The 13,710-nt window shown below is 41.3% G+C and overlaps 1 protein-coding gene across 1 annotated transcript in view; it reads right to left on the bottom strand.

The window, feature by feature from the left end:
- The window catches only part of ABCC1 (ATP binding cassette subfamily C member 1), a 92,026-nt gene that overhangs the window by 15,329 nt on the left and 62,987 nt on the right, over positions 1-13,710 (bottom strand). The window contains 4 exon segments of the mRNA XM_039491803.1: positions 6,645-6,822; positions 7,603-7,770; positions 9,347-9,523; positions 12,583-12,709. Of these exon segments, the coding sequence (XP_039347737.1) occupies positions 6,645-6,822; positions 7,603-7,770; positions 9,347-9,523; positions 12,583-12,709 (650 nt within the window).

The following is a 13,710-nucleotide window of genomic DNA, read 5'->3' as shown; positions in this document are numbered from 1 at the left end:
CTACTGAGGCTGAGTAACTAGAAAGGCCTTTCTATAAATCTAACATTAAGCAAAAAATAGGTGTTATGTTCCCCCTTAATACATCTATATAAATCCATTCGATTAACAAGAGGCAGTATTGCATTTAGGCAAGTTAACCCGAAATGCTTAGAAAACCAAATCAAAATTTGAAGTTTATGTAGCTTGTGAAACAGTAAAGATAAACAAGAAGAACTAAATTCAAAGCTTTCTCCAGGCACTTTAATGAAACTCTATGAAACAGTGTCTAGTGTGGCTATCAGACCCTGACATTTATATTTCATAGTTTTCCACACACAAATCAAATGATTTTTTCCCCTTAAAGAGGTACCTTCTCTTAGTCTGGGCAATAATGTTTCCATGTATGCAGAGCTGTTCAGTGTTTAACCCAGAAGGAATTCTGCACACAAACAAACATTCTTAAGGAGGCTGAATACAGCCAAAAATAGTCAGTTTGTATCTATTAAAAAAAATAGCATTTAAACAGGGAGACAATTATTTGTTTAGACCTAAAAACGTTTGTTTTGTTAAAAATAAAGATGTTCAATGTTTCCATGAACTATTTTTCTGAACAACCAACAAACTCCACTGCACTGTTTGACTTAAGGCATTCTCTGCTGCATTTGCAAATGAAACACAGACGCATCATGCTAATGCTGCAGACTCAGACAAGCTAAACTGATCGGTGCTGTTTCATTGTCCATGATGAGTGAAGTGCAAACAGTGAATAAAACAGTATAAATGAAAACATCACACTATTAAAACTAAGAAATTTACAAATAAGTTATTAAAAGTGAGAAACTATATTTAGGTTTTTACCCAGACAATATTTCTTTAGGAAAACTTCCAGATGAAGAACTTCAAGCATTCAATATTCTCTTCAACTGCAAACACTGAATTTAATGGCAACCCTTATTCCACATTAAAAAAGCCCGCAGCTCCCAAACGGCTCTTCAAAGTCAGATTTAATTTTGTACGCGATAAATATTTCTGCACATGCCGAATACAGTATTTGAGAAACAAGGAAAGCTCTCAGAAGTATAATTAACCTGGCATCATACCAGTGAGGATGCAAACTCACTAACAATTATCCTTATTTCATATCTTAGTATCACCACTGAAGAATTCCTTTTAAAATCATAAGGTCGTATAGTTATAACACTAAACAGGCATTAGAGAAAGGAAATGAAGGAATCATGAATGCACCAATCCTGCAAACTCTCAGGCATGTTAGTGGTCTCGTTTAATTCAATGTGACTACTCACATGCATAAGCACCTGCAAGATTGGGCCCTCAATTTTTGTCTTCCTGACAGGTTTGATGTTTAAGAGAGAAGACCCATCTCACCTTGTCAATGGGATATTCATTAAGGATTTCCATCTTTCATATTTGTTTTCCCACCCTGCCAAAAAATTAGGCTGCATTGAACTAAACTTAAAACCTATCAGTAAAAGTTTTCAGGACTTTTTACAGTGTTTACTCTCACCAGATCTAGAAACATACCAATCTTCCTCACTGTGAAATGGACTAAGAAGGGATGTTAACATCTGGAAGGGTGAAGACTGAAGATCCAACACTGCAGGACAACTGGTTTAGTCAGGAGAATTTTTCAGAATTTTTTTTTCTTGCATTACATTTTTTTTTTGGCAAGTTTCTCAATAAATACTAATTTGAATCTCACACCGGCAGATCTCAATTGAGTCAGTCCCATTTGGGATGGAATATCACATCTTGTGAAAAACCTACTGCACAATAGAATGTAGTCAACTGTTCTGCAAGTTTTCAGTTGCCATAAAAATTTATTTTAAATATAATATTTAAGAAAATAAAACCTCTCAGTGTCAAAATGAACATTGCTTTTGTGGCTTCCAATTTCCACAAGTGACTTTAGTAACTGGGCAATATTAGTTTCACAAGGAAAAAGTTTCTACATCGTATAAAAACCTCTACATTTTGAACAGCTACAGGGAAAGTGTTCAGCTTTTTTGGACATTTTGTCCAACCTTAAAATTATTATAGATGAAGATTCGCTATTGTCATACATTCTATTACTGAAAAGCCAGGGAACCAAATGCTGAAGTTTAAGCCACTATTTTCATGCATTGTACTAAAAAGCAATGTGCTCTCTCGACTGTTGTGAAGCAAGAAGCTAACCAACACCATTCTTCATGTAGTGTGAAACTTCAGCTGCCAATGATGAAGCCACATGAGCGAACAAAACGCAGCCATGTCTATTGCCTTAATACGAAGAGTATAAAACAATGTGGCAAAAAAGGAGTTACCTGTGGCCAGTGAAGGAGGAATGGTAAATTATTATGAATATTTTGAGTTTAAACGTATACACTGACTTTTCCAAAACCATGCACATCTTTTATAACATAGTTGACTATTTCCACTATCTACATGCAGAAAAGCACCTGAGCAAACCAACACAAACCTTCCTTGTCTTCTCCTGTCTTTGGATCTGTGTTCAGGATTCAGGGGGGCAGGGGCGGAAGGAGAGAGAAAGGGAGAAGAAGGTGATGAAACAGTTTAAAGACAAACAAAAATTGAATTCAAATGAAAAGGGCTATCAGCTAAGAGTGTGACAAACCTCCTTCTCCTTTCTTTGCAGCTGTATATTAATGGAAGCAAGAAGAGAATGGTAAAGTGTGGGATAAAAAAAAATCCAATGATTACTTGCTATGAAAGTTTACTAAGAGAGCTGCCCCCCATCCCTCCACATCTGCCAAATGTAGTTCCAGACTTAGAAAGAAAAATTAGAAGTTAATGCTGGAACCCTTCATAAATATGTTCAGCTGAAAGTGCAAGACATTTATGCTATTCTAAATCAAGTTGGGAGGAAGAAACAAGTGATGAGGTTAGACTAATGGATAGCCCAATGACTGCACCAACAGAGGAGAAGGAAACAGGTAAACTGGAAAAAAGCTGTGGGAGGGTGGACAGAAAGCTGTGTACGGTTGAGATAGCATTAAGATGACATGGGAGGACAGGCAGCCAAACTGAGCTTTGGAGGTGTGAGATGCATACTGAGGCCGGGGGAGTTTAGGACATTTGTTTAATATAGTGGTGACTCCTTTTTGTTAGTTTCCATAGACTATACAGTCTGCTTATGCGACTATAGATATAGATGCACACAGTAATTTGACTTTAGAAGCAAAGACTTCTCATTTATATGGCCCCTTTAAATTAAATTAGTCCATGTGAGCTAGATAGAGAGAGCAATACCCCCATTTTACGGCTAGGGAAAAATAAAAGCAGAGGTAAAGAGATTTGCCCAAAACGAAAGGGCAAATAGTAGTCAAACACTAAGATAATACATTGCATAAGTAAACAACAAAGGTGCCCAGTGTTCATCTGGGTCACAGTAATTAAGAAGAATTACATGCAATCATGGCAAATAAGTGCAGCATACTCAAAACACTGGATTTCTTTCCAAAACAAGATACCCAGCACACCAATGGGAAAAGACTTTCAAACAAAAGCAAGGGCATACTTGTCAAGCATGTTTACATGTACAAAGCCTTCAAAAAGCGAACAAAACCACCTAGGTGAGCTGACAAAGGCTACAACTAGGCAACTTACAGGAAATAAATACCTGTTCAAATTGCAAAGTATTAAATTTTATTGAGACTACAAAAGAAAAAGGCAGATTAATCCTTCTCTCTGTGGAAGTAGAGAAAGAACTGACAGGGATTTGAAGGAGATTTCATATTCAAACAGTCCCCTTGTGTGAGCAAGAGTCAGGCTAGATATAACCTTAATAACGGGAGATTTGTAGAAGCGAGGATTGTGTGAGGCGAGTGGGACAGAACTGTCTGAGAAGTTGTTGTGACCTTGTGTTAGATATCAGGAGGACATATGTATAAACAAAATGCAGTTGTCGCCCATTATTGTATGTAACAAAAGGTATAAATGCTTGCTGTAATTGTTTACCTGGGGAGAGACCTGTTCTGCTCTCTCCCTCCACGCAATTGTTAGAGAAAATAAAGTATCTGACTTGCTGCACCCAACCTGAGAGTGAGACCTCTGTTTTTCTCTGACATCTCTGAAGTCTGCTCATACATTGAAGTCCGTATCAGATATCCTTTATCTAAGAGTACATCTAGCTGCTTCCAAACCCAAAGTATTATTTCTTTAATTCTATACAGTGTGCAAGTTAATCATATTTCTTCTATTGTAACAGCTTTTCTGTGGCACTTGTCCCAGTGGTAGGTGAGAACCTCACAATCCTTACTTTGCCCCACAGCTCTCCCAGTGAAGTAGGAAAATATTTCCATTTTGCAGAATGGTAATTGAGACAGAGATTAAGTGATATGACCAAGATTATACAGGAAGCCTATGACAGGGTCAGGAGACAGATCTTCAGAGTCTGGCTAACTCGCTGAGCTGAGAGGACCATACCTCTCCCAGAATGCCAGTGCCTACAAAAGGTCCAGTGGCGCTAGGGTTGCCAACTTTCTAATAGCACAAAAGTGAACACCCTTGCCACACCCCCTGCCACACCCTTCAAGGTCCCGCCCCTTCTCAGAGGCCTCCTCCCCACTCACTGCATCCCCCCTCCTCCTTCTGTCGCTCGCTCTCCCCCACCCTCACTCATTCATTCATTTTCAGCAGGCTGGGACAGGGGTGGGGAAGGGCTCCAGCTGGGGCTGCGGCCTCTGGGGTGGGGCCAGAAAAGAGGGGTTCAGGATGCAGGAGGGTGCTCCGGGCTGGCGCAGGGGGTTGGAGTGCAGGCTCTGGGATGGGGCTTGGGATGAGGAGTTTGGGGTGCAGGAAGGGGCTCCGGGCTGGACGCTGGAGCCAAGGAGTGCAGAGTGTGTGGGGGGTTCCAGGCTCAGGCATGCAGTTGGGGTGTGGGATGGGGTACAGGCTCTGGGCTGGAGATGCAGGTTCTGGGTTTGGGCAAGAAAGGAGGGGTTCAGGATGTGGGAGGGGACTCAGGGCTAGGACAAGAGGTTGGGGAGTGGGAGGGTAGTGGGGTGTAGACTCCGGGTGATGCTTAACTTGGGGGGCTCCCTGGAAGCAGCGACATGTCTCTCGGCTCCTAGGCCTAGGGGTGGCCAGGTGGCTCCACGCAGTGTGCGCTGCCTCCATGCAGCTGCCATTGGCTGCAGTTCCCAGCCAATGGGAGCCACAGAGCTGGCACACAGCGCAGGGGCAGTGTGCAGAGCTCCACAGGCTATTCCTCTGCCTGGGAACCAGAAGGACATGTTGCCACTTCTGGGAAGCACACGGAGCCAGGTAAGGAGCCTGACAGCCCCGCCAACCGGACTTAATGGCCCAGTCAGCGACTGACCGGAGCCGCCAGGGTCCCTTTTCGACTGGACGTTGCAGTTGAAAACCGGACACCTGGCAAACCTAAGTGGAGCAGATTCAACAAGCACATTCAGAAGACAAGCTCAGCTCTTCTACAACACATGTTAATACAAGCTCTCACCAAGGAGGCACATTCTGCTCTGCTTTCTCCAATAATCAGAGGGGGACTGTCATAGCTTTCTATGGCTTGGGAAGGACAGGGGCTAAACAGGACAACTCTGCTTCCTACCTTACAGACCCTCTCACCTGGCCTCACTCTCCACCCTGTTCCCTAGTCATTCTCTTTGTCAGCCTCTCTCCACCTGTGATTCCCTTCCCACTCACCTCTCCCATTGCCAGAAGGCAGATGCAAGCACTGCACTTCCCTCTCCCGGCCCATGGTAGAGGGCAAAATACTATTCTCACTTCTCTCCTGGCTGAGAGGACAGGCAGCAATTCAGTACAGTTCTCTGGCTCCTCTGACAGCTTCATTCATATTCTGCGGTTCAGTGAACTGCTCATGTTCTACCTGTAATGTTCAGGCAGGATGGAGTGTCGAGCACCAAACACCCATGCAGCACTCCAGGGGATAGGTGTGAATTATGCAAAAAGTCAGCAGGAGCAATCCATTTCCTGCAAAACCTGCCATTTGTGTGCATCAGCAGAGGGTGCATGCCAAAGCACACATCCTAAGTGCACACAGAGGGAATATCAGCGTAACACCAGCCAAGCATACCAGCCAAGCATTAATGCAGAGAACAGAGCCAGAAAACAATTTGAGCAGGTCTTCTAAGAAATCAGACTGGGAGGCATTGGACCTTCTTCCACGATTTGCAGACAAGGTGCAATACCAGAAAGTTACAAAGATTCCCCGCGTTCTCTAAGTGTGGAAGCAGCTGTGTTGTAACAGGAAGAGCTGGGAAAAGAACAGCTGCTTTCAGATTAAATAAGGTCCCGTTTATGTGAGGGACTCACCAGCCCTGTGGATAAGAAGTCAGAGATTCCATGACTTTTAGAGATCTTTTTAGAGTAAACAGATGCCCAGCCTTAGACTGACTTCAGAGCTGTATTGGACAATCTGAAAGGATTAACGATTGGGCTTCCACAGGAGATTATTCTACAGCCCAACAGACCTCACTATTATGCTGAATACTGAATACCTGGTTTTCAATTCTACCAGCCAATCATGGATACCTTCATGAAACAAGGATCCCTGCCTATTTTGATCTACCACGGGGAAGGAAAGGCACTCAAGGAAGCATGCTACCACAAACCGACTAGCAAGCAGCACATCATCTTAGCTCAGTGGAGTTTCTTTGTAAGCTTACCTCCATTCTCCACATCCTGATCAGCATTAGCATATGTACGAAGAAACTCGGCAAAGGCCCCGTCTTGCGTTAGCAGCTCTTGGTAAGAGCCCATCTCAGATATTTTACCATCAGTCATCACTATAATTGTATCCATCAGAGGCAGATAACTGACCCCATGGGTTACCAAAACCCGAGTCTAGATGTTAAAAAATATAAATAGATATATATTGAGTACAAGGCTCTCTCTAAACAGTAACTAAGTGTTAAATTCTTGCAGTAAGTGTCACACAGCAGATTTTAATTATGTGCATAACAACACACGCAACAGGCACACGGTAATTGTTACAAAAAAATTAGTTCTCATTTTTTAATCGTCGTTTTCTCCAGCTGACCTGCATCTTAGGCCTTTGGAGTCACTGAACACTCTCATAATACTTTGTACAGATGCTACAGTACCTTTCATCAGAGGTGCTCAAAGTATTTTATAAACACTAAGCCCAGATTTTTAAAGCTCTGGCTCTGCTCTACATTGCAACATCTGACTGACTTAGGAGCATGTGTCATTTTCAAAAGTGACTTAGGCACCTAAGTTTCACTGAAAGTCATTGGGACTTAGGCACATAAGCACGTAAGTCACTTTTGAAAATAAGGTTTAGGCATTGCAATGCTGAGATGAGTAACGCCTAAATACTTTTTAATATCTGGGACTACATCTTCACATCACTTCTCCATTTTACAAATGAGTAAAGCCAAGTCCAGTGTTTCATGTGACTTTCACAAGATCATGTAACAAGTCAGATCCAATTGGAAATAGAATTGAGGAATAAAAATGATGATAACCGGGAAGTAAAATGGATGAAGTTGTTTCAAAGGAGCTTTCTAGTTCTTGGAACCTTGTGAACCAAGCTTAAATCACAGAAAGGATCATTCCATGAAAAAGTCACCCTGATCTGAAGTATCATTTAAAAATACCTACTTTGTTTTTCAGGATTCCCTTTGGTCCAATAACTTTCTCAAAAATATGCTTCCCAACATGGGCATCAACAGCAGATAAAGGATCATCAAATAAATAGACGTCGGTGTTACAGTAAACTGCCCGAGCAAGGCTGACTCTCTGCTTCTGTCCTCCAGAGAGATTCACACCCTGGAGAAGGAGGAAATAAAGTGCTGCTGGGTTTTACAGTAAAATACGTTGTTTCAGTTTGTGAAGGAGGGTAAAAGTCATAGGAGGCTTCTGTGAAGGCATTAGAGGAGCTGCAGCTTCATGATAAACATTCCAAATAATAAACATTATTTCAGTAGCTTAATAGTGTTAAAAATCACGGGCCAACGCCTTCTTTTCTGGTATGTATGGAAAAATCTAGACATTAATCAACGTCTGTCCGGGCCTCTAAACACATGAAACACTATAGAGTGGCAGGGACCATATCTATCTATATGTTTCTATAGCACCTCCCACAAGAGAGAGGAGAGGAAGTTCCAGACTGGGACTTCTGGCACCACTGTAATACAATCATCTCTACTGCATGTCCTGTAACTTGTTACATTCACAGGCTTTCTATGAATTAAAGTGGGAGTTCTGTGAATGGAATGCACCTCCTACATTTTGCCCAGTGTAAGGAAAGCATCTTAGACATGATTGTATTTAGTTTTCTTACTAAGCTGGGAAGCCACTTCAGTGTTGTACTGATAAACAAGCATTTAGTTTCCATGGTGAAAAGGGGAGTTCTTGATTGTATAGGAGCTATTTCATATTACAAGTGAAAAATGGCATGCTTAATAAATACACTCTGAAATATAACTACAGACATGAGTTTGCAGCTGGGTTATCATGAGAGCAAGCCAAGACAGAGCACGACTACCCCTAGGTTTTGCAAGGGCCTTATTCAGAGACAGAAGTGCAGAACAACTCCTCTGTGGTCTGGCACTCTGGCTCTGCAATCTTGCACAATCTGGAGCTATTTGGTTAGAGCACCCACCAGAACTGTGAGCCCTAGGCACTCTCACTCCCAGGATGTACCAGTATGGGAGCTCCTTTTGTGCATCTTACAAAGCACGCATGTGCCCTCCCTCCACCGCTGTATGCTTTGCATGTTGTGCAGGGGCTTAGTTAACGGCTTTTCAAGGGCTCTCCTCCTGTTTTCCCCATTGACAAACAGCCCAATTCACCTAGCTGCCTGCTCCTTTCAGGTGAGGGGTGGCTGAACCTGGATGAGAGCTTAGCTTAGTTGGAAAGTGGATTTGTACAGGCACTGGGGGCCTTTGGGGCCAATGAGGCAGCTGCTGGAAAGAGTCTGCCCAGTGAAGCATCAAGCCGTCTCCAGGCCAATTGCATAGGTGATCTCAGTCCCTGTTCATAAGTCTTTACATTTTTCAGCACTTAAATTAAACATTCAGCAACGAGGGTGATTTCCATACTGCTTGTCAAGGTTCAGCTCTTGGACTGCTTAACAATAATAATGAAAATCCTTTTAATTACATCAATCTACTAATGGGGACAGGCTTTCTTCCCCAGCTTTCCTAGCATTAAAAAAGCACCACTTTTGCTCAACTATATATTATATAAAAAGATAAAGAAAATTCACCTTCAGGTGGAGACCTGACAGATTTTTACCAAAAAGATTTTCAAGTTCTCTACAATTCTAAAAAGAGAGTTAGAATGGAAAGTATGTATCTAACTCCAGTGACTACATCCATTATGATACGGGGTGTATCAATACCTTTTCCCCTATTTCTGTTCTGTCTCCACTAGGAAGAATCTCTATATCAGGTAGAAGTGCACAAGCCTCAATCACACGTTTATACTGGCTCTCTTTCATCTCCCTCCCAAAGCTAATATTGTCCTTCAGAGCTGCATTCTGTATCCAGGCTTGTTGAGGAACATAAGCAACCGAGCCCTATAAGAAACAAAAATTAGCTATTCAGTATTTCACTCTATTTAAATAACATCTCACAGACATCCTCAAAGCACCATGCAAACAATAATCACATTCAACATCCTTGTAAGATATGTACGATGCCCATCGTACAATTGGGGAAACAGTGATAGTGTATGTATTACAGTGCAGCTGAGAGCGTGGTTCCCAGTGCAGGCAGACAGATGCACTAGTTCTCATGCTAAAATAGCACATGGCTGTGGCAGCTCAGGTTAGCCATGCCCTCTCTTCTACAGCAATCATGTTGCAAGTATGTTTTGGGGAATGGGCTTCAAATGGAACATGCTTCCCCCAACATCGACCTTGCTGAATTCTCCATGCAAACACACATGCTCTATAGAAGTAGTGCATGCTAAAAAGTAGGGCTGTCATGCGATTCAAAAAAATCCATTGCGTGATAAAAATATCAAAAATTAATTTTTTTTTTAAAAACCGCACTGTTAAACAGAATACCATTTATTTAAATATTTTTGGATATTTTCCACATTTTCAAATATATTGATTTCAATTACAGCACAGAATACCAAGTGTACAGTGCTCACTTTATAATTTTTTAATACAAATATTTGCACTGTAAAACCAAAAGAAATAGTATTTTTCAGTTCACCTAATACAAGTGCTGTAGTGTAATCTCTATCATGAAAGCTGAACTTACAAATGTAGAATTATGTACAAAAATAACTGCATTCAAAAATAAAACAATGTAAAATTTTAAAGCCTGCAAGTCCACTCATTCCTACTTCTTGTTCAGCCAATCATTCAGACAAACAAGTTTGTTTACATAATGCTGCCGACTTCTTGTTTACAATGTCACCTGAAAGTGAAAACAGGCATTCTAATGGCACAGTTGTAGATATTTATGTGCCAGATGCTCTAAAGATTCATATGTCCCTTCATGCTTCAACCACCATTTTAGAGGACATTTCCATGCTGATGATGGTTTCTGCTCGATGACGATCCAAAGCAGTGCAGACCGACGCATGTTCATTTTCATTATCTGAGTGAGATGCCACCAGCAGAAGGTTGATTTTCTTTTTTGGTGGTTCGGGTTCTGTAGTTTTCACATCGGAGTGTTGCTCTTTTAAGACTTCTGGAAGCATGCTCCACACCCCATCCCTTTCAGATTTTGGAAGGCACTTCGGATTCTTAAATCTTGGGTCAAGTGCTGTAGCTATCTTTAGGAATCTCACATTGATACCTTCATTGTGTTTGTCAAATCTGCAGTGAAAGTGTTCTTAACATAAAGAACATGTGCTGGGTCATCATCCGAGTCTGCGATAACATGAAATATATGGCAGAATGCAGGTAAAACAGAGGACATACAATTCTCCACAAGGAGATCAGTCACAAATTTAATTTACACATTTTTTTTTTTAAATGAACATCAGCATGGAAGCATTTCCTCTGGAATGGTGGCCGAAGCATGAAGGGTCATACAAATGTTTAGCATATCTGGCATGTAAATATCTTGCAATGCTGGCTACAAAAGTGCCATGCAAATGTCTGCTTTCACTTTCTGGTGACACTGTAAATAAGAGAAGGGCAGCATTATCTCCTGTAAATGTAAACAAACTTGTCTGTCTTAGCGATTGGCTGAACAAGAAGTAGCACTGGGTGAATTTGTAGCTCTGAAGTATTACACCTCTACCTCAAGGTAAGGCTGTCCTTGGGAGCCAAAAAAATCTTACCGCATTATAGGTGAAACGGCGTTATATTGAACTTGATTTGATCTGCCAGAGCGCGCAGCGCCCCCCCAGAGCACTGCTTTATCGTGTTATATCCAAATTCATGTTATATCGGGTGGCGTTATATCAGGGTAGAAGTATACATTGTTTTGGTTTTGAGTGCAGTTATGTAACAAAAATCTACATTTGTAAATTGCACTTTCATGACAGAGATTGCACTACAGTACTTGTCCAAGGTGAATTTTGATTTAGTTGGGGTTGGTCCTGCTTTGAGCAGATGGTTAGACTCGATGACCTCCTGAGGTCTCCATCTGATTCTATGAACTGAAAAATACAATTTCTTTTGTTTATCATTTTTACAGTGCAAATATTTGTAATAAAGAAGATACACTTTGATTTCAATTACAACACAGAATACAATATATATGAAAATTTAGAAAAACAACTAAAATATTTAACAAATTTCAATTGGTATTGTTTAACAGTGTGATTAAAACTGTGATTAATTGTGTTTCATTTTTTTAATCGCGATTAATTTTTTTGAGTTAATTGCAGGAGTTAACTGCGATTAATCAATAGCCCTACTAAAAAGACATTCAGGCTCATACATCTTGACTAAGAATGCTTCAGAAATGCCTGTGTCACGCTGAATGACTAAATGAAAGATTGGAGTATTTCTCCCCCCTTTCCCGTCACATACAGCAGGGTGTAAGGAAAAAAAGATAGCTTGTGTTGACTATTTTTTCTGTTAAAAAAAAGTGGGGGGGAAGGGAGAGAAGAGAATGGGGGTTGCAACATGAGAATTCATGTCTTGCCCACTTTGTTTTTCCAGGAAGATTCAAAGGATGACAGAATTAATAAAACGCCATCATAGGCACAAAGGAAATGCAAGTCAATAATTTTTGAGAGGGGAAGTGATTTTTTTTCAGATAATTTTAGAACGTTGGATTTTTTGACTGAAATCTGTATTAAGAACAAATGTACAGCTGGAAAAAAAGGTCTTTGTAAGAGAGTCAACCCTGCCCTCTCCCTTTCAATTTAGGGCTGAGAGAGCTTCCAAATCATTTCTCTAGGTCCTCCACAAAGACCTGCAAAAACAGGAACAAGATTTTATATTCCTGATATTTCTATGATAAACACAAAATTTTAAACACCATGCACACTTTCAGGCCTCTATGTACATCATAATGCAGCACAAGCACAATTCCTCCCCCATTTCCACCCATAAAAAAAACTTGTTAATTTGAGAGGCTTTTATCCCCCCTCATGCTATGGAAGTGTTATCACCTCAGAAGTACCCACAAACAACAGAACTGTTATCCAGACATTTCCTACCTTGACAGCCACATATCCTTCCCTCTTGTCCATCTCTCCTAGAAGGGCAGACAACAATGAAGACTTTCCACAGCCAACCTGTCCAACAATGGCAATCAGGGAGCCTTCAGGAACAGTGAAATTAATGCTGAAATAAATCACACACAGTTCAGCCTTGCTTGATACAGTACCACACACAAACAATGGTGAGCATTTTATTGTAGTATCAAATACAGAGAAATACCAGATACAAATAGAACACCTGCTCTATAGCTGCTGACAATTGCAATACAGTCCATTGGTTCTTTAACAAGAACATGAGTCTGAGAATTCAAGCTTCTATATGCAGAATGTGCTCAGCTCTGCCTATACGTAAACAATCATATAGTCTCAGTATGTGATCAGGCCTCCAAAAAGCAGCTGCCAAGACCATCCTTCTTGCCCACCAGTCTGATACTCTCACCCTTTCTTGAAACTCTTTGCACCAGCTTTAACTCATATTGTCTATGCAGCACTATAAATATGCACTGTTTTTTACAAACACCAGCAATGTCTGCGTCCCAGAGAACATATGATAAAAAACAAGGGAGAGGCTAGGGAGAAGGGAAGGCTTTCAGCTGCAACATCCTGCAGGTGCATTGGTTAGCACTGTGTGCATCCCAAGGATTTTGTAAGGTTCCTCTCCTACCCATCCCCAGTACTGGAACGAAGAGGGCTATAGACAAGATGTTTAAGGGGGAGACTTGGAGGATAGGACTGACAGGACTTTTGAAGCATGGCAGGGAAGGGGATATACAGGTGTAAGGAGCCCCATAGATGAAGTCATAAAACAAGAAAGGGGCTGGTTAGTTGTGTAGCTCACAGCTTCTACTAACTACAAGCTATTCTCATCACTTTGAGCCTCCAGAGAACTCTGCTCCTACCTCCATCTTCTCTTATTCTCTTCCTCTACCCTAGCCCATTGCATATGCTCTACACCAGATTTTCTCCTGGCTATTCCTTTTGACTCCTTACCCCACTAATAACTTTGTCTTCTTTCATACCAACCTATATGCTTGAAAGAGAGACTCCTAATTAGAGGATACAAAAGCTCCCTTCCCATTCAATAGTCTCTCTCCCACCCCTCCCCAAAACAAAACCCACACACCT

The sequence above is a fragment of the Mauremys reevesii genome, linkage group 10 (genome assembly GCF_016161935.1).
Source record: "Mauremys reevesii isolate NIE-2019 linkage group 10, ASM1616193v1, whole genome shotgun sequence".
Taxonomy (NCBI): Eukaryota; Metazoa; Chordata; order Testudines; family Geoemydidae; genus Mauremys; species Mauremys reevesii.
The sequence above is the reverse complement of the archived record's forward strand: the minus strand, read 5'-3'. Positions and strand labels throughout refer to the sequence as shown.